A 22,174-nucleotide genomic window follows, 5' to 3' on the forward strand; every position below is an offset into this window, starting at 1 on the left:
GGTGAGAGTATTACTTCTTAAGGAAGATTGTCAAATAAATCACATGAATCCGTTTCAACTGCTTACAATTCTGAAATGCGGAAGTTCTGTTCAATGATTACTCCTGCCCTTGCTAATTTATGTTGGCTCCCTATTCCACTTATCACCTAAAACAAAATCATCATCCTGTTCTTCAAAATCCCTGCACAGTGTCTTAACAGACATCTCTGTCAACCGTTCAAGCTTTGTAACCCTTACGGTATGTTTTGATCCCGACTTTTTGGGCAATTGGCATCTTATATTCACATTGTGGCGGAGCCGTTACCAATCTCAGTCATAAATCTTTCCAACTTTCTCAAAACTCCCACTCAGCAATCTTATAACATACTGAAAACCTACTTCTCTAGTATAACTTTCAGTCACCAGTCCCAAGATTGCACAATGTTATTCTATTTCAAGTTGGGCATTTCTACATAAGCAGCATTGTACAAATTCAAATTACAGGTCTCAGATTGAATTAGATAGTTCAGCCTACACTTATGATTTTAATGTTTGTTTCTCTTTCAGGTCCCGAAAGTACTATGTATATACAGTCGATCTATATTCTTCATCAGGACTGTGCATAAGCCTGGATTTCTTTTTCCAGGAGCACTCCAGTTTGCTTACTCATCAGTACACTAGCCCACCTAGCTGAATTGTAATAGTATTTTTCAAAAGTAGTATTCCTTCACAACTATTTTCATCTTCCAAAGACAGCTAGGAGGTATCAATCTATTCAAGAGAGAAGATGGTAGAATTTTGAATATTAATAGAGGAATATGGGAGTTAGTCCTGGAAAGTGGCAGCATAGTCTCAATGGAACTGGCACAAGGGGTAAAACAGTCTAAGGCAACCTCTATTTCTTGTGTTCCTTTTTTCAGTGAGGCAAGGAGTCAATATTAAATAAAATTAGTTTCATAAGGTAAGTGAAAGTTGCCTGTTTCCAACCCTATTTGTTCAGTTTGGGCAGGAGATTAAATCTGGCTGATCAATGTTTGAAGCAATGATATAATTGGTATGGATAAGAGAGGTTAGGATGAGATAGTCCAGAGATGTGGTTAATGGCAGTCAGGGAAATGATGGTCTGGCTCACAGGAACCTTGCAGCTATCAGACAGCTATCATTTATCTGTAGCCCAATTAATGGCCAATTTTAATGATGGTTTTGACATTGCAGCAGAGAGAAGGCATCCAAAAGTAGTTAGATTAGAATAAGATAGAGAGTGGGGACTAACATCATGTTTTTTGGAAAAAGTGCTATGTGAAGAAACAAAGTGATAGGGTTGGAAGTAACTGAAAAGGAAGTGTATTTGGAAGATAGGCCTGCATCCAGTAAGTGTTCCATGGCTCCAATGTTATGATTAAGGTCCAATTTTATGTACTCTTATTTCTAATGCCTCATTTCAGAGGTATTCAAATTCCCTTGATGTCTTGAATGTCTAATTCTTTTATTTCTCATTGGGTTGAATAGTAGCAATTTTTATCTTCCTTTCATGAGATCGCAAGATTGAATGGGGAAGTCCCAAAGTTTCCTGCTACATTTTGTAGATAGCTCTAAGCTCTGACGCTGGATCTGCAGCAAGTACAGCAGTCCCTCTCTCCATTAATTCAGATTCATTAATGAAGAGAGGGATCTTGACCCAAAACAGGATCCATTTGTGTCTTATTTTTTGTTTTTGAAAAGTAGCAATAACCTTCAGGAAAGTTGACCACAGGAAGGTTGGTCTGGGCATTTGAGTGTGCTTTTCACTGCTAGGGTTTTCCTCAATGTCAGTCGTGTAACTAATGATGTCACATGTTACTCAGACAAACATACAATCTTTGGAAACGTGTGCTCTGCAAAGTATCTCTATAAAATAGAATAGATTCAAAATTTTATATACATTTTATAAGTTTACCTGCTGAATCATAGCCTCTGTATTCAAGTCTCTGCAAACCTTTGATCAAGATCTCCAAGATCACCTTCTGCGTTTGAGGGACTCGGTAGTTCAAATATGCAAAGATCCCTGCAAAATTAAATTTTGATAAATAAACTGAAGATTTCATTGAACACACCAACAATATTCAATAAAATTAAACCATGGTTCACCAAGTAAAAAATATCAAAGTACATATATGTCACCAGATACGTAGAACCCTGAGATTCATTTTCTTGTGGGCATACACAGTGGATCCAAGATTCAATGAAAGACCGCACCCAACGGGATGGACAAACAGCCAATATGCAAAGGACAACAAACTGTGCAAATATGAAATAAGTAAGTAAATAAGCAATAAATATCAAAAACATGAGATTAAGAATCCTTGAAAGTGAGTCCATAGGTTGTGTGAACAGTTCAGTGATAGGCCAAGTGAAGTTGGGTGAAGTTATTCCCTTTGGTTCAGGAGACTGGAGGTTGAAGGGTGATAACTGTTCCTAAACCTGGTGGTGTGGGTCCTGAGGTTCCTGTACCTTCTTCCTGGTGGCGGCAGTGAAAAGTGATCGTGGCCTGGGCGGTCGGGATCCTTGATGATGGATGCTGTTTTCCTGCAACAGTGTTTCATGTAGATGTGCTCAGTGGTGGGGAGGGTTTACCCGTGATGGACTGGGTCACATCCACTACTTTTAGTAGGAGTTTCCATTCAAGGGCGTTGGTTTTTCCATACTAGACTGTGTTGCAATCAGTCCACTGCACATCTATAGAAGTTTGTCAAAGTTTTAGATGTCATGCCAAATCTTCACAAACTTCATGCTGGGCCCAGGACAGATCCTCTGAAATGATAACACTAAAGAATTTAAAGTTGCTGAGCCTCTTCACTCTAATTCCCCCGAGGACGGTTGGCTCATGGTTCTCATTTCCCCCTCCTGAAGTCAATAAGCAGCTCTTTGGTCTTGCTGACATTGAGCGAGAGGCTGTTGTTGCGGCACCACTCTGCCAGATATTCACTCTCCCTCCTATATGCTGATTCGTCACCACCTTTGATTTGGCCAGTGACAGTGGTGTCGGCAGTAAACTTGGAGATGGCATTGGAGCCGTGCTTAGCCTCACAGTCTAAGTGTAAAGTGAGTAGAGCAGGGGGTAAAGCACACAGCCTTGTGGTGCACCTGTGCTGATGGAGATTGTAGAAGAGATGTCGTTGCCAATCCAAACTGACTGGGGTCTGCAAATGAGGATACTGAGGATGCACAAGAGGGTATTGAGGCCAAGGTCTTGAAGCTTATTGATTAGTTTTGAGAAGATAATAGTGTTGAATGCTGAGCTGTAGATGATGTAGAAAACCCTGATTTAAGCACCTTTGTTGTCCAGACGTTCCCAGGTTGAGTGAAGAGTTGAAATGGCATCTGCTGTGAACCTGTTGCGTTGGTCGGCCAATTGGAGTGGATCCAAGTCACTTCTCAGAAAGGAGCTGATATGCTTCATCACCAACCTCTCAAAGTATTTCTTCACAGTGGATGTAAGGGCTACTGGCCAAGTCCTTGAGGCAGATTACCACATTCTTCTTAGGCACCGGTGCATTTGAAGCTTGCTTGAAGCAGTGGGTATTTCATACTGCCAAAGCAAGAGGTTAAAGATATAGGTGAACACTCTAGCCAGTTGATTGGTACAGGTCCTTAGTACTTGGCCAGGTACCCCACCTGGTGCAGGTGCTTTCTGTGGGTTCACCCTGCTGAAGGATGCTCTCATGTTGGCCTCCGAGACTGAAATCCCAGTGTCACTGGGAGCTGTGGAAGTTCGTAAACGTTCTTCTATGTTTTAATGTTCAAAGTCAGCATAGAGGCATTGAGTTCAACTGGGAGCGAAGCCTTGTTGTCACCTACGCATTTGGTTTTACTTTGTAAGAGCTAACCTGCCACAGCTGTCGAGCATCCACCAGTGACTCAAGTTTTGTCCAGAATTGCCACTTTGCATGTGAAATGCAATATCAGAAAACAAGTAGAATCAAGTTTGGAAAGACAAAGTTTTGACTTCCAACTTTTGAAGTAAATCAGTCTTCAAGAAGAATCATACCATTTTAAAGAACAGAAAGTGATTAGTCTTTTTGTTTTTGTTGAATACTCATAGAAACCATAGTTGATCCTCCATTCTTCCAGGCCATTCCTAGCAGAGATTTTGCATGGATTACAAAATATGGGATAAGCATACTTTCCCATCACTATTATGAATTGCACTTTGATAGACTAGTGTTCAATATACCTCTACACTTCTTAAGCTTTTTAAACTATAGAACTTATAATTGGCATGGACATATAAATCTCTGTAAACAATCCATAATAAAAAGAGTCAGATGACTAGATATTAAGCTAAAACTATTGAGAAAATAATGAAACAAAGTGGTAAAAATAAATTGGGACTATTAGTATGAGAAAAAAGTAACAGAATAGGAGAGCAATCACAAAGATTTAACTATAAGAAGGTCTACCCAATGTTGATACCATAAAATGAATTTCATGGTCTGTGATTTGTTCGTCTAGGTCTGGAACCTTACCATTAACTGAGGGGTCTGTAGACCCCATGTTGGGAACCCCTGATCTAGGTCCATCCAAAGCTTCCTCCATGTTCTGCAAGGGCTTGTTTTATTGCAGTAATCTGTCCCCTGGCCTTGCTGGCACAAATGAAATTAGCACTGTATACTGCTGGATACCATTTCATATGTTTGAATGCATTCATGCAGTTGAATGTCAAACACACAAAGAATTCCCAATAAACTGCAGCAGTGCGCAAAAGAGCCTAATTAGCTTTTTCTTCATATAGAATATTGTACTGCTGAATAGAATATCTAGTATATCTCTTTAAAATAGCACCATTGAAACCTTGGAGAAAAACAGAACTATGGGTGTGGAATGAATTTGAACCAAAAACAGAAATGCTTTTGCTGCATGGAAAAAAGCCTTCTACTCGCTGACTAGGAATGTTGACTGGTTTCTCTTTCCCCAGATGCAGCTTGATCGGCCAAATTCTTCCAGAATTTCTGTTTTTGCTTCAGTTATTCTACAGCTGGATTAGTAAATATGTTATTAATTCTGCTGACTCATGGATACTATGATAATTAAATCAGTTTGTGTCGATATACTCCCATTAGAGAGCCATGACTAAGATATAAACACACCCAGAAAATACATTACATCTGAGAGAATATATATCAGGATTAATGAATGCAAACGTAAAAATATTAGCTGAGACTCTATTGAAGAAATTCTGACTAGAACATTTTTTTTGATTGAGGAAGATAGCCAAAAAATCCTCATTCATCATTTAAATGATAAACTTCCAAAGAACTTATTAAGCTATAAGAGATTTGGTCATTACTAATCATTTGACAGCAATGACATATTTCAGCTCTAACTGATTAATAACTGGTGATACTTTTTTTCCAGGTACAAGTTAGTTTGAAAGCTTGCAATGATCAAATTAAATAAAATAGCAAATGGTCAGTGCTAACTCTTCACATAAAATCACCACCAAAAAGTGGCATTCTGAAGTTATTTTAGTATTTGGAGAAATTATTCCTATTCCTCTCATAATGTTCCCTTTATTCTTTGGCTGGTTTAAATTTCATTTTCAAGTGCATCCGCATTTGCTTCTACACATGCAAGCCATAAGGCTCACCAGTCACTGGAGAACATTTCTCTGAAACAGAATGTCTCAAAATTAGCTGCCAAAGTCCGAAGTAACATTTCCTGGACTAAAGTCAAACAAATTGTGCTTCCACTACATTGAACGTTTTCCATGCAGCAGATGCTAAGTTCTAGTAGTGGCATCGCTGTCTTCCGAATAGAATACTGTTCTTCAAAATAATTTTTATATTCAGACAACAACCCTCTTATATCCAAAACTGTCTGAGCTTACTGGCAGCATACCAGAACACAGATTAGGAACAAAATAGCCACTGGAAAAGCGAGTCATGAGTCAACCAAAAAATGTAAAAAGGTTCATCCTTGGTCATTACAGCACTCTATAGTAGCGGCTTCACATTCTACTTCCACTTTCAACAGTCAGTGGAGCAGAATTTCAAAAGCAAATTAGAATCCATAGGAATTGTGAGCCATATCTGTTCCATTACGTTGTCCCCACAACTCCGATTATATCCCACAGCAGAGCAACAATGGCAACTATCTCAAGGGTTTTGCCTCTCAGTTAAGAAGTGATCTGCAATATTGATAGGAAGCAACTGCAAAAAAGGATTTATTCTAATTAAGTTCATCAATGTTACATAAAATATAGTTAAATTATATTAAAAAACTGCTCAAACTATTCTGCAGGGCTACAGTTCATGGAAGAAAGGAATTTTAAAATCTTGTTTGTAAAAAGAGGCTTTTATTTTCCTCAATTAGTGACAATAGAAATTTTAGATCTGTATCATTTTATTTCACTAGGATTTTATTTAATGGACATATGATTGCCAAAACTTTTGGCAGAAAACCTTGGAAATTTTAATCTGTCCAAAAAACATTTGGTTAATTCAAATAAGTAAAGTTGAAGTAATCCTTAATTCTAATGAATATGTTAAATTAAATGCATAACTAAGATTAAAAGAAACAAATATTTGTTTCTCCATCTTCAGCCAACAGCTCACTTAATTTTGTCACAGGTATGGAAATCATGCTATATAATTAACAATGCCTGACAAAAAACAGTCCTCGATTCTTCATCAGTAGTCTGCATATGCAACCTAGATCCAAACTGCAGAAACTAATGTAGCAGAGAAACTAACATATTCAAATCAGTAGCTACCATCAGTGATGTTGAAAACATATGGAACTATGCATTATTACAAATATCCAGATCTGGAGAAGAGGCAGGGAAAAAGAAGACGAGATAGAGAGATGGAGAAATAGATAGAGAGAGAAATCAGCAAACCATATAAAAACAAGCTATATCATCATATTATTGGTAAACTTGAATAACTTAAGCCAAATGAAAAACATAGAGCTATATATTCAAATTTATCAATGACAATTAAGACAAATAAAAGGGAAACATAAATGAACAGGTGAAACTACAGCTGACAGATACTAAAATTAACTACTTCCACCTAATAACACCTTTTTCTCTATAATGAAGTAAACCATGCTACAGTACTTTACATGAGCGATTACCGAAAAAAAATTAATATAGCACATCAGAAAATGAAAAGGGAGAGGTGAGGGACTTCAGGTGGGAACTGGAAAGGGAGAGGTGAGGGACTGCAGGTGGGAATTGGAAAGGGAGAGGTGAGGGACTGCAGGTGGGAATTGGAAAGGGAGAGGTGAAGGACTGCAGGTGGGAATTGGAAAGGGAGAGGTGAAGGACTGCAGGTGGGAATTGGAAAGGGAGAGGTGAGGGACTGCAGGTGGGAACAGGAAAGGGAGAAGTGAGGGACTGCAGGTGGGAATTGGAAAGGGAGAGGTGAGGGACTGCAGGTGGGAACTGGAAAGGGAGAGGTGAGGGACTGCAGGTGGGAACTGGAAAGGGAGAGGTGAGGGACTGCAGGTGGGAACTGGAAAGGGAGAGGTGAGGGACTGCAGGTGGGAACTGGAAAGGGAGAGGTGAGGGACTGCAGGTGGGAACTGGAAAGGGAGAGGTGAGGGACTGCAGGTGGGAACTGGAAAGGGAGAGGTGAGGGACTGCAGGTGGGAATTGGAAAGGGAGAGTTGTGGGACTGCAGGTGGGAATTGGAAAGGGAGAGTTGTGGGACTGCAGGTGGGAACTGGAAAGGGAGAGGTAAGGGACTGCAGGTGGGAACTGGAAAGGGAGAGGTAAGGGACTGCAGGTGGGAACTGGAAAGGGAGAGGTGAGGGACTGCAGGTGGGAACTGGAAACAGTTCGGTGAAGGACTGCAGGTGGGAATTGGAAAGGGAGAGTTGTGGGACTGCAGGTGGGAATTGGAAAGGGAGAGGTGAGGGACTGCAGGTGGGAACTGGAAAGGGAGAGGTGAGGGACTGCAGGTGGGAACTGGAAAGGGAGAGGTGAAGGACTGCAGGTGGGAACTGGAAAGGGAGAGGTGAGGGACTGCAGGTGGGAACTGGAAAGGGAGAGGTGAAGGACTGCAGGTGGGAATTGGAAAGGGAGAGTTGTGGGACTGCAGGTGGGAATTGGAAAGGGAGAGTTGTGGGACTGCAGGTGGGAACTGGAAAGGGAGAGGTAAGGGACTGCAGGTGGGAACTGGAAAGGGAGAGGTAAGGGACTGCAGGTGGGAACTGGAAAGGGAGAGGTGAGGGACAGCAGGTGGGAAATGGAAAGGGAGAGGTGAAGGACTGCAGGTGGGAACTGGAAACAGTTCGGTGAAGGACTGCAGGTGGGAATTGGAAAGGGAGAGTTGTGGGACTGCAGGTGGGAATTGGAAAGGGAGAGGTGAGGGACTGCAGGTGGGAATTGGAAAGGGAGAGGTGAGGGACTGCAGGTGGGAATTGGAAAGGGAGAGGTGAGGGACTGCAGGTGGGAATTGGAAAGGGAGAGGTGAGGGACTGCAGGTGGGAATTGGAAAGGGAGAGGTGAGGGACTGCAGGTGGGAATTGGAAAGGGAGAGGTGAAGGACTCCAGGTGGGAACTGGAAAGGGAGAGGTGAAGGACTGCAGGTGGGAATTGGAAAGGGAGAGTTGTGGGACTGCAGGTGGGAATTGGAAAGGGAGAGGTGAGGGACTGCAGGTGGGAATTGGAAAGGGAGAGGTGAGGGACTGCAGGTGGGAATTGGAAAGGGAGAGGTGAGGGACTGCAGGTGGGAATTGGAAAGGGAGAGGTGAGGGACTGCAGGTGGGAATTGGAAAGGGAGAGGTGAGGGACTGCAGGTGGGAATTGGAAAGGGAGAGGTGAGGGACTGCAGGTGGGAATTGGAAAGGGAGAGGTGAAGGACTCCAGGTGGGAACTGGAAAGGGAGAGGTGAATGACTGCAGGTGGGAATTGGAAAGGGAGAGGTGAGGGACTGCAGGTGGGAATTGGAAAGGGAGAGGTGAGGGACTGCAGGTGGGAACTGGAAAGGGAGAGGTGAGGGACTGCAGGTGGGAACTGGAAAGGGAGAGGTGAAGGACTGCAGGTGGGAATTGGAAAGGGAGAGGTGAGGGACTCCAGGTGGGAACTGGAAAGGGAGAGGTGAAGGACTGCAGGTGGGAACTGGAAAGGGAGAGGTGAAGGACTGCAGGTGAGAACTGGAAAGGGAGAGGTGAAGGACTGCAGGTGACAACTGGAAATGGAGAGGTGAAGGACTGCAGATGGGAACTGGAAAGGGAGAGGTGAAGGACTGCAGGTAGGAACTGGAAAGGGAGAGGTGAAGGACTGCAGGTGGGAACTGGAAAGGGAGAGGTGAGGGACTGCAGGTGGGAACTGGAAAGGGAGAGGTGAAGGACTGCAGGTGGGAACTGGAAAGGGAGAGGTGAAGGACTGCAGGTGGGAACTGGAAAGGGAGAGGTGAATGACTGCAGGTGGGAATTGGAAAGGGAGAGGTGAGGGACTGCAGGTGGGAACTGGAAAGGGAGAGGTGTGGGACTGCAGGTGGGAACTGGAAAGGGAGAGGTGAGGGACTGCAGGTGGGAACTGGAAAGGGAGACGTGAGGGACTGCAGGTGGGAATTGGAAAGGGAGACGTGAGGGACTGCAGGTGGGAATTGGAAAGGGAGAGGTGAAGGACTGCAGGTGGGAACTGGAAAGGGAGAGGTGAAGGACTGCAGGTGGGAACTGGAAAGGGAGAGGTGAAGGACTGCAGGTGGGAATTGGAAAGGGAGAGGTGAAGGACTGCAGGTGGGAACTGGAAAGGGAGAGGTGAAGGACTGCAGGTGGGAATTGGAAAGGGAGAGTTGAAGGACTGCAGGTGGGAACTGGAAAGGGAGAGGTGTGGGACTGCAGGTGGGAATTGGAAAGGGAGAGGTGAGGGACTGCAGGTGGGAACTGGAAAGGGAGAGGTGAAGGACTGCAGGTGGGAATTGGAAAGGGAGAGTTGTGGGACTGCAGGTGGGAACTGGAAAGGGAGAGGTGAGGGACTGCAGGTGGGAACTGGAAAGGGAGAGGTGAGGGACTGCAGATGGGAATTGGAAAGGGAGAGGTGAGGGACTGCAGGTGGGAATTGGAAAGGGAGAGGTGAGGGACTGCAGGTGGGAATTGGAAAGGGAGAGGTGAAGGTCTGCAGGTGGGAACTGGAAACAGTTCGGTGAAGGACTGCAGGTGGGAATTGGAAAGGGAGAGGTGAAGGACTGCAGGTGGGAACTGGAAAGGGAGAGGTGAAGGACTGCAGGTGGGAATTGGAAAGGGAGAGGTGAAGGACTGCAGGTGGGAACTGGAAAGGGAGAGGTGTGGGACTGTTGGTGGGAATTGGAAATGTGCAAAAGGTTGGAATTTGAGAGCTCAGAGGGTTGCAGGGTTTGAGGAGTTACAGAGTTTGGATGTGAGGTAAAATGTGATAGAAGTGTTTGAAATCGAAAATTAGAACTTTAAAGTTTCGCATTTGCTGGAATGCACATCTGTGAAAACAAGCATGATGTCATTGGGGACTAGGTTCAAGTTAAAGAATTCTCAGTTTGTTTGGATGAGGTCAGGTTATGAAAAGTGCTGGACTGATGCCTCTCCTGATAAAGAATGAACTCAATTTAGAGGAAACAAAACCATGGATAAGAGAACTTCTCCAACAATTGGAAGTCTGGGGCTGAGACAACAGTCTTTCTATTGGACTCTGCTCAGACCGCTGCATGACTAATTAGGGGCGGTAATAGGAAACTGCACTTAACACAAATCTAGTGGATCTCCAGATGATTGTGAGAATTTCAAATTTCTAATATTCATATTTATAAGTATAAGGAAGGAATATAAATTCAAATGTATTAAGACATACTTAATATGCTGTTGAATCGCGTCTTAACTGAACGATTCATCAAACATGAGGAGCAGAATGGCCAACTTCAGCGTAGTGAGTAGACCCTGCAATTCCATTACTTCATTACTATACAAAAACTGAATTTAATGCTCTCTGAAATATACAGAAAATAATAACAATAGACACGAGGATGCCCGACGTTTATGACACTTTGAAGTCAGATTTTCAATTAAAAAGAAAACATTATAGAAAACATTTTACTAAACATCTCCGAAGTTGAAGGCTTTGTGGAAGAGCAACGTTTATTCGGAACCTGCCTCCAGCAGAGGTGGTCCATTAATCCGGCGCAAGATCTAAATGTTTAGTTTACACAAGTGATTTTTTAAATCATTTTGATCAACATTTACTTTTCAACAAATAACGGCAAAACAGATTACTTGTAGTTTTCTGCGTTGCTTTTACCAAAATCTTTCTGTACGCAAGCAAATAGGACTTTAAACTACAGTGACATTAGATACAGATTTCCGTATTTCAAAAGCTCATAATGGCCCCCATATCTACGTAAGATACAACAGTTACACTTAACTTTGTATTGCTTAGAAACATTTTATAGTTAATCCACGAAACTTCTTCAAAGAAAGGTTATTTTCTGGCTGGCGAGTTCTTTTCTAGGTTGTCTAATCTGTGTCAACAGATTGGCCAAAATAATACACTGTGAATTTACTAAACCGTTCAGAATTATGAGACCCAATGGAAATTTCCTTGCTGCTATCGCACCTAAACACGATACGTACACGGCGAAAAAAAGTACTTCTACATTGTGAGAAACTACGCAGTAATGCACCCGTCGGACTTCAGAGCCAAAACGCGAGGTTATGCGAAAGGAAAAGTAAACTCTGACGAAAGAAATCAAGTTCGGGGTTCGTGGTTGGGGAGAAGGGATGGTTGGTGGGAAGGGTGGTGGGTGAGGAAGGTAGAGCAGAGTGTGAGAGACCTCCGTTCACGATGCATTGTAAAAAATCCCCAGCATTTTAAAACTGGCTTTCTGTCTTGCTTACCACACATCGTACTAGAAACAACTCCAAGACTCGAGAAACTGTCCGAATAGCTCTCCCCAGCGACTATGAGACTTCCTCCAGGACTGCCTGCTCAACTATTCTTCCTCCTCCTCTCTGTCCTATTTAAAACAGCGCGCATCCTGAAACTTCAATGTCCTTGACTCTGATTGGCGCTCTGTGCTTGACGAGATTGACAAGGAGCAATGCCACAGAACTGGGCGCGGTTGTCCCTCTCCAGTTAGACAGGTTGGGGTGCCTTGGTCGTCCGGGATACTTAAGAGCGAAGTTACGCAAATTAATATTGCAGCTACACGTCAGTGTCGATTGATGAAAATGCCTTTCATTAATTATTTTACACTCAAATCCGGAATTACAATTTAGTTGGATTATAAAACAAGGAAATAAATTATTTGGAATAATACACAAGAGTGTTACCAGTAAAACTTATAAATGTACAGTTAATATAAAAGTTTTCAAACTGTGTTTCAGATTTCTATCTGATGAATGCCTATATAAACTTATGGAATATTAAATTCCCTTCGGATTTTTTCGGAGGAAAAGAGACGGGAGAGCTTTGGTGGCACAAGAGATTGCCGATGTCCCCAGGGAGTTTTTTTTATCCACATCACTAAAGATTTTTTTCATCCTGGTCTCTAACTTCACAATTCTCAGCTCTGTTCAGTATGCTACTACCTTCTTCCAAAGTCCATGACAGGATTATACTGGTAGGTGTATCATTCCAGCCCAGTCTTCAGTCACATTATTGCAACACCGCTTGACTATCCTTTATCCTCTTTCCCTCCTGTGTCTGTAGATCTTCTGGTATCTTTTTCCATTTTAATAATTCCTTTCTTAGCAGAAACCAGACCTTTCCCCCATGTCACCACATTGTCCACATGACTGAACATGTCCCTAAATTGAACAACTTTTTATCTGACTCCACTCACTTCCTCTAATGGGAATTAGCATGGATCCTTCATTTGTGTGGCATTAATATATTTTAAAGTTACCAGTTTTCTGGGAACTCGTGTTGTCAGATAGGCCAATATTTATTGTTCATCCCTGACACCCCTTGAGAAAATGGTGGAGCTACCTTCTTGAAATATTGTAGTCCTCCTTGTGAAGAGCCTTGTGAATAGTGTCAGAAGAGCCAGAGTGAATAACTGCAGTGCATCTGGTAAATAGTGTATATAACAGTGTACATTGCACCTGGTAAACAGTGTACACTGCAGCCACCGTCTGTAACTGGGATGTTGGCTCATCTCATGGGCATTGCTCTCAGCCATTTCTAGATTTCACAAGGAGCGAAACTAATTAGCTGGACACCGGCTTCTATTGAAGGCAATCCCTGAGATCATTCACCAGTTTGTCATTTCTGGTTGAACATTCTTTCTTCTGGTATTACTCAGATCCCCTCCTATACCTAGGGCAATGATATATTTACCTCTGCTATTTCCTTCTTTTGAATTGAAATGGAAAATTTACTTACTTCGGTGTCCTCTAGCCTACCTTCGACTCTTTCCTCCCCTTCTATTTATCTATCCCCATTTCTCAGAAAAGGCAAGTATTGAATATAAAGTGTAAACTCAGCAATTCCTTCTTTCTTTCTTTCTCAGTCTATTTATTTATTTATGTATTTGTTTGTTTGTTTTTTTTCTGGTCAGTTAGTTATTTATTTAGAGACATAGAGTGGTACAGCCCTTCTGACCCAGTGAGTTGTGCTGCCAAGCAGTTCATCTATATAACATTAGCCTAATCACAGGACAATTTACAATGACCAATTAACCTACTAACCAGTATGCCTATGGACTATGGGAGAAACCGGAGCACCCAGAGGAAACCCACGTGGTCATGGAAAGAATGTCAAATTCCTTAAAGAGCAGCGCTGGATTTGAACTCCGAACTCCAAGGCCCTAGGTTGGAATAATGACACGCTAACCACTACGCTACCGTGGCATCTGTGCATCTGCCTTTTCACTCTACTTCCTGTAAGGACATTGTTATATTCCTACCCTTTTTCTGTCTGTCTTATGGTGCTACCTCAAATTTAGGTGCCCCCTATTTGTAACCACCTTTCATTATATTAGTCATTAATTTATGACAAGTGCAATTTAACACTGCCTCTAGTAATATCATTATATCACTTCTCTCTTTCTCCTGGAACATATTGCCATGGTTCTAACCAACACCCAACACCTCCACTGTACATGGTCTACCCACACAATCCCCTTTCCACTGCAAGCACAAAAGGCACAATATTTGCACTTTTGTCTTCATCCCACTATCCACAACCCTAGATATAGTTGAAATTTCCAATTCAAGAAATTGTCAATAGAACCTCAAGCTCAACAGGGTGGGGCATTTCAACTCGGGAATTAGACTGGAATGTTTATTAAACTCACTTTGTGACTTATTGTGAAACTCATTAATATATTGCTTCCCTGAATGCATCATTATTAAACAATGAAAAAGCTTACCAATCACATTTATTTTTAGTCTTTTTTTCATATGTTGAATTGTACTGAATTTATCAGGAGAACTGAAAGTAAACATTTCTGAATAATATTAATTTGCAAATTTCAATGGCATGAGTGCACCACCTGTAAAACTCTTAAATGAACAGTTTGTCAAACCTGGTTTCAAACATTTTTATCAGTTCTGTTAATCATGATCAACATCTGCCTGCCCACTCCTCCACACTGATCACCTTCTCATATCATCTGTGTCAACGCAGGTGAGGTAGCACTGCTCTTCAATGTTCAACACCCAATGTTCTTTCCAAGTGAAATGTTGAATTTAGCAGACAAATTGCAGATTAGATGACTGCTTCAAAGGTGGTGACGGATCAGAATATAGAAGGGAGGTTGGAAATCTGGTTGAATGATGCCATAACAACAGTCTCTCACTCAACATCAATCATCCAAAGAGCTACTATTGATGACAGGAGGACGGTCCATGCCCTCTTCTTGCCGTTGGGAAACAGATATAGGAGTCTTCCTAGGTTCAGGAACAGTTTTTACCCTTCAATCATTAGGTTCCTGAAATTTCACCTCAACTCTGAACTGATTCCACAGTCTATGGACTCACTTTCAAGGGCACTACAACTCATGCTCTCAATATTTATTTGTTTGTTTGTTAGTTTGCTTGCTTATTTATTTATTTATTTATTTATTTATTTTGTATTTGCACAGCTTATCTTCTTTTGAACATTGGTTGTTTGTCAGTGTCTGTGTACAGTTTTTCATTAATTCTATTGCATTTCTTCAGTCTACTGTGAATGCCTGCAAGGAAATGAATCTCAGGGTAGTATATGGTGACATATGTATGCTTTGATAGGAAATTTACCTTGAACTTTGCCTGGTAACCTCTATGCAGATTGCAAGCTGGAAATGGTTGGTGCTTTCAGTTGCCTGTCACTTAATTCCTACTGGCATCCTGGCCATCAGCCTCCTAAATAATTCCACTGATGCTTAATGTATAGTATGCTTAAAGAAAGCATCTGGAATTTCATCAGTATATAACGTGGCCTCCCAAATTCAGTATTCAGTTGCAACTTTCAGATAACCATTCTGCTAGTCCTTGTTTTACTTCCTTCAAACTAGATTTTTGTTCTTTTATATGTTCCATTACAACCTGATATCACTTGATCTCTTCTGCCTCCACCTTTCCTCGCCTCCTCCCCTTCTCTACTGCTGTATTACTTCACATACCACACAGTCCATTCAGTTTATTGTGTCTGAGATAATCAAGACAGCAAAACAACACATTTCACACCAGAGATAATAAACCTGGTTCTGATTCTGAAAGAGCTACCCAGCCTAATCCCAGATCCAACCCTCAGTCAGCAGCCTTGTAGAAAACAGCTCTTCAAGTACACATCCAAGCATGCTTTAGATGTGATAAAGGTCTGTAACCCAACACTCCCCCACTCCACTCCCAACCTCAAGCAGTGACCCCCCCCCCCCCCGATCTCTGCCAGCATCCTCGTATCCCTCTCAGTAGCTCCACAAGTCACCTTAAATCTATGACCAAGGGGTTTCCATCTGTTATGTGAAACAGGTCCACCATATCCAAACAAGTCACAATTTCATGTGTTTCAACCACTTCTCCACCCAGTTTCCTCTGTTCCAGAGGAAATAACTCCATTTTACATCATCTTTAGGATTAAGCAAATCATAATGGTACAGAAGGCCATTTGGCCTTTTGATTTAATCGTTCCATTCCCTTCTTGTTTCTCCAAAGACCTGTAATTTTTTTTGCTTCATTTGCCTATCTATTTCATTTTTGAAAGCCTTCACTAACTCAGTTTTCATCATGGTTACAAATATTGCATTCCAGCCGTCTTTGTCTTTTATTTGTCTTTCTGTGCCTTTTACCAATCTCTCCAATAATAAACTTGTACAACTCAGACAAATGCCCTTTCAGTCGATTTTGCTCCAAGGAGAATAACATCAGCCACTGCAGGCTAACCTTCCAGCAGAAGTTATCAGAATCAGAATCAGGTTTATTGCGATTGGCATGAGATGTGAAATTACCATGGAACTACTCTTATAAATGCCTTCTGTGTCTTTTAAGGCTCATTTCATTCTCCTTAAAGTGTCCCGATCGGAACTGGATGCAACATTTCAGTTGAGGCAAAACTGGTTCTTTATAAAAGGGAAAAATTCCTTGTTTTTAACTACAGCGACTATTGAAGCCCAGGACCCCATAAGCTCTACTCAGACCTTCAGATAAGCCCTGCCATGTTAAGGATTTGAGCAGATTGTTCTGATCCTGCACATCTTTTAGAACTGCGCCATTTAACCTAACTTGTTTCTCCTCATTCTTTTCTGCAAAGTATCACTGCACACCAATTGATTTTTATCTGCCTTCTGATAGCTCATTCTGCCAGCCAAACTTCCTGGTGTATTAATTTGCTATCTTCCTGATTGTTTACACAGCTCCAGGTTTGATGTCAACTTCAAAATTTTCATATTTATCCTATATGCCTATATCAAAATCGCTAAAATATAAAATGATGAAGCAGTTATTCTACCAGTGACCTCCACCTCAAAGAATAGATATATGTCTACCATTATATATTGATTTTCCCTTGATATTGCTAACCAGCCTTTTATATAAGACTTTATCACACATTTTCTGAAAATCCATGCAGACAATATTCCGTCTGCATTCCCCTTATCAATCTTTCGTTGCCTCTTCAAAAAATTCCATCAAATTTTTCAAACATGTCTTGCAATTATCTAATTCACACTGGTCTCTTTAATTAATTTAAGTTTCTTTAATTGGCTCTCAGTTCTCTCTATTGTTTCTGAAATCTTCCTTCTACTGTGATTGAATTGGTCAGTCTGCAGTTGGGGAGATAATAAAAGGTATGTCTAATAATTCAGCAAATTGTTTGAATTAACCAACAAAATGAGATGAATCTGAGTGGAAAAATATGGGAGACCAGAATCAGAAGGAATTTGGAGGAGTGTGGCCTACAGAGTTGGAAGAGATTACAGAGAAAAGAAGGATACTTAGTTCAAGGCAGAGAATTTAAATGTGAATCATTCCAGAAATGAGCAGAGAGGTGATGGGTGATCAGGACACAAAGCTGGAGCAGAGCAGTATTTATTGAAGGATGGGTCACAGAGGTTGTAAGCTGGTCCGTAGAGAGTACAAAATGGTAATTTTTGAGGTAACAAAAGTCATGCTCATCAGGGAAAATAATTCATCATTGAAGAATTGAGGAATATTGGGGGCTGGTTCAGATGAGGAATTGAGCCTGGCATAGCTCAGTCATGATCACATTGAGTGGCAGGGCAAGCTTGAGGGACCTACTGACTTCTCCCTGTTCCTTTCCTTGAGTATGCAGCAGTGAGAGCAGAGGCAGATAATGATGCAAAGGTGGATTTCAGCAATCTTTAAAGGTGAGATTATGGAATTTGAATCACAGCATGGAGTTGAATAAGATACTTGTATTTACTTGCACTTTGTGATAGTGTTATGATAACAGGAGTAGCATAGCCATATGTTATGCACAAGTTGCCTCACCACAGCCAAACAAAGCCTTAATTGTCAAGCTGACCAGATGTTGGTGCTTCTGTTCATGATTAAAGGTTTGTGCTTGATACACAATGTCTGAACAGGAACCAAGGGGTGTTTCTGTATGCCTAACATACCAGAGTTGCTCAAAGAATCAGTAGCTCTATCATCAGATTTTTCTTGGATTTCAGGAAACTGTTTCAAATTGTATGAATAACAGGCAACATTTTCATTTGTTGCAGCTGAAATGTGACTTGTTTATTGGTTTAAGTGTGTTTTCAGACTTTTTGAAATAATCAAAGTAGATATATTTTGAAAGCTCTTTCAAAAATAAAAAAAGTAAATCAGAAATATTTTGTATTACTAATCTTCACACAATTCCTAAGGAGAACTGAGGCTGTACTCTTAGTCAATGCAGAGAAAAGTTCAATATAAATAAACACACAAGAAAAATATCCCGTGCCAAAATTCCTTTTCTAAAAGCAATCATTAAGACACAAAAGGACCAATAAATATTCCAAATGTACTCACTTGTAGCTTCATTCAAAGCTCTTAAAATTTACCAGTTTACCGCCTTCCATAAAATATGTACTGTAAATCATAAACTCAAAACATTTGCATTTTTGATTCTAATATCTCATTAAAATAGTTGTGATAGATATTGGGAGTCCAGAAAATGATTGAAATCTGTTCACCTTTGCTAAATTATTTAATTATATCAAATAATTATATCCTGAGGCTATAATGACCATTTCCTGTTATCACACTTTATTAATAGTTTTGTGCCAACTTTTATGCTTATTTCCATTACTTTAAATAGATATGCTTCTGCTGACATCTTAACAAGGTTTTCTTAGACCCACCTGCCATTTAACTATTCTAAAACTTAACCTCAAGAAATCACTCTGGCTTACCTTAAGAATATTTAATCATATTTGAATATCTTAACATTATATTCATATTTTAAATCTCAATTATAATAGATGAATTGCAGCACTTTAGTTTGTTTAATGCTTCCCATATATCATTAAATCAAATTATATTTAAACATTCACCAATTATTCATTTATGTAAAACTGAACAAGTTGCATCTAGACACTTATTACAACTAGTGGTCATCATGGTTTCATGACCCAGAAATAGTGTTTAACAAACGTGCTACAAATTGTTTGAGATGGTATCTAGTAGGATGAAGAAAGGGTAGTAGTGGACATTATGTTTTTGTATTTCCATTGTAAAGTCTCCTGGTATTGAGGATAACATAATAATTAGTAGATTGGTTACTGATGGAAACTAACTGATTAGATTAGTCAGGTGTTGGGGGGGTGGGTCACAGACGAGAGATGGGCCAGTTAACTCGCTGCTTTGTGGGTTTTGCTGGAATAAGGCTTTCTGAATCAGCTTTGGTGAACTTCTGATGCCTGGTGTTGTGAACATGACTTCTGAATGCTGTTCGTTCACTTCGTTTTTAGCACAATTCGTTTTTTCTTCTCTCTCTCACTGGATGCTGGTCAGTCTTTTGTTTTACTGGGTTCTATTGGGGTTCTTTGTTTCATGGCTGTCGGTAAAGAGACGTACCTCATGGTTGTATAAAGTACATATACTTTGAATTTTGTAATTTTCAATGAATCCACATAATCTTTATCTAGAACATTCAATGGATTTCAACGATATTCTTTGGCAAAATGAATAAAAAATAGTTTTGACACTCAAATGACTATTGTTCAAACTTTCATCAGTGGAGTTAGAACAAAATAAGTTTTAATTTTTAAAGATTTCTAGGAATATCCTATCAGATTACAGCCCTAAACAAAACTGAGCCTTTAAAGATATAAAAAGAAAAAAGAAACCAACCTGAATTTATTTAGATAATTAAAGAATTGTACATCAATGTAATTAATTTCATTGTGAAATACATCTGATTTTTTCTCCTTACATTTTATTTACTTTACTACTTTATTTTCTAATTGATGGAAAATAATTCAGTAATTTCTTTAGCAACATTATGTTGAATGAAATTTTCCTTCTAAATTTGAATCTACCACACCCGGGTACACCGCTTCGACAGGCAGGCTAAATCAGGTGAGGGTGGCTGGTGGCCTCATACCCCAGTGAAATAGGGACCTGATACCAGCTCCAGTGGATTGGGCAGATGAGATCTACAGTGAGATCTAACAGCCAGGAAGGTGGTACTGCAACACTCCATGGAGTGTGAAGTGCACGACAAGGCACAGAAGATGTCATGGTCATCCACTGCAACCAAGGAAGTCCCTGGTTTGTGACGCTTGTTCGTACCACTGGACCTGGACTTCTGAGGTGGAGAGAGTGGAACTGCTCAGCTGCAATGGCCTTTCCACTTTAAAAACTCTCCTGCATAGGTTTTCTGTTAATTTTGGACACAACGGGCAATTGCCACCCTGAGATTCATTTTCTTGCGAACATGCACAGCAAATATGAGAAAAACAATAGAAAGACCGTGCCCAACAGGATGGACAAACAATCAATTTGCAAAGGACCACAGACTGTGCAAGTACAAAAAGAATAAGTAAATAAGCAATAACTATCAAGAACATGAGAAGATCAGTTGTCAAAAGCGAGTCTATTGGTTGTGGGAACAATTCAGTCTGGGGAAGTGAAATTGGGTGAATTTATCCCCTTTGGTTCAAGAGCCTGATGGCTGAGGGGTAGTAACTGTTCCTGAACCTGATGTTGTGGGTCTTAAGGCTCCCTTACCTTCTCCTTGATGGTGCAATGAGATGAAGGTATGGCTTGAACGGTAGGGGCTCCTTGATGTAATGTCTGCTTCTTTCCTGCTACAGTGCACCACATAGATGTGCTCATTTGTGGGAAAGGCTTCACCTGTGATGGAACAGGCCATATCCACTACACTTTGGAGGCTTTTCTGTTCAAGGTAACATTGAGAATGTGCAAACTCCACACATAACCAGAGGGAAAGAAGCTGTTCTTAAAACATTGAGTGTGTGTCTTCAGGCTCCCCGATGGCAACAATGAGAAGGGGGCATGACCTGGGCATCAGGGATCCTTACTGATAGATGCTGTCTTTTTGAGGTAACACCTTTTGAAGATGTACTCGATGCTGGTGAGGCTAGTGCCCATGATGGTGTTGATAGAGTTTACACCCACCTACAGCTTTGCAGAGCTCCTTTAGAGAAGATGGTGATGCAACTAATTAGAATGTCCTCCATGGTATATCTGCAGAAACTTGCCAGAGCCTTTGGTGACATGCCAAATAGCCTCAAACTCATAATGAGATTCAGTCGCTGATGTGCCTTCTTTGTAGTTGTGTCAACGTTTTGGGCCTAGGATAGGCCTTCTGAGATGTTGGCAACCAGGAACTTGAAGCTGCTCACCCTTTCCTCTGTTGCTACCTCAATGAGGACTGGTGTGTGTTCCCTCGACTTCTCCTTCTTGAACTCCACAATAAATCCCTTGGTCTTACTGATGCTGAGCGCAAAGTTGTTGTTGCAACACCGCATGGTCAGCTGAACTATCTTGCTCCTGTATGGCTCCTTGTCACCTTCTGAAATTCTGCCAACAACAGTCGTGTCATCGGTAATGTTATAGATGGTTATAGATGGTGGTCATGGGCGCAGAGAGAGTAGAGCAGTGGGCTAAGCACACATCCATGAGGTGCACCAGTGTTGATTGTCAGCAAGGAGGAGATGTTATTTTTGATCCACATACTGTGTGGTCTCCTGGTGAGGAAGTCAAGGATCCAGTTGCAGAAGGAGGTACAGAGGCCCAGGTTTGGAGCCTGTTGATTAGAACTGAGGGTATGATTCTGTTGACCACTGAGCTGTAATCAATAAACAGCAACCTGATGTCGGTACTGTTGTTGTCCAGGTGGTCCATGGCCGAGTGGAGAGCTAGTGAGATTGTATCTGCTGTAGAGCTTTTGAGGAGGTAGGTGAATTGCAACGGGTCCTGGTCCTTGCTTAGGCGGGAGTTGATTCTGGGCATCATCAACCTGTCAAAGCATTTCAGCACAGAAAATGTAATTGCAACTGGTCGATATTCTTTGAAGAAGCTCACCTTTCTCTTTTTGGGCACTGGCATGGCTGACGCCCTTTTGAAGCAGGTGGGAACCTCCAAGTGTGGCAGTGAGAGATTGAGGATGTCCTTACGCACTCCTACCAGTTGGTTGGGTTGTTTTCAATGCCCCCCAGTGACACTATTGGGAACTGACACTTTGTGAGGGCTCACCCTCTCGAAAGATGTTCTGACATTCTCTGAGGCAGAGATCACAGGATCACCAGATGCTGCAGAGATTTGCACAGGTGTAGTTTTACTCCCC

General features: G+C 41.3%; 1 protein-coding gene across 1 annotated transcript in view; it reads right to left on the reverse strand.

The window, feature by feature from the left end:
- Positions 1 to 11,962, reverse strand: part of LOC140739592 (glutamine--fructose-6-phosphate aminotransferase [isomerizing] 2-like) — a 43,430-nt gene extending 31,468 nt beyond the window's left edge. The window contains exons 1-2 of the mRNA XM_073067991.1: positions 11,833 to 11,962; positions 1,916 to 2,023 (exon numbers count right to left, since the gene is read on the reverse strand). Of these exons, the coding sequence (XP_072924092.1) occupies positions 1,916 to 2,023; positions 11,833 to 11,839 (115 nt within the window). The 5' untranslated portion in view covers positions 11,840 to 11,962. The remainder of the gene's footprint in view (positions 1 to 1,915; positions 2,024 to 11,832) is intronic.
- Between the last annotated feature and the right edge of the window lie 10,212 nt (positions 11,963 to 22,174).

Source organism: Hemitrygon akajei, chromosome 15 (genome assembly GCF_048418815.1).
Source record: "Hemitrygon akajei chromosome 15, sHemAka1.3, whole genome shotgun sequence".
NCBI lineage: Eukaryota > Metazoa > Chordata > Chondrichthyes > Myliobatiformes > Dasyatidae > Hemitrygon > Hemitrygon akajei.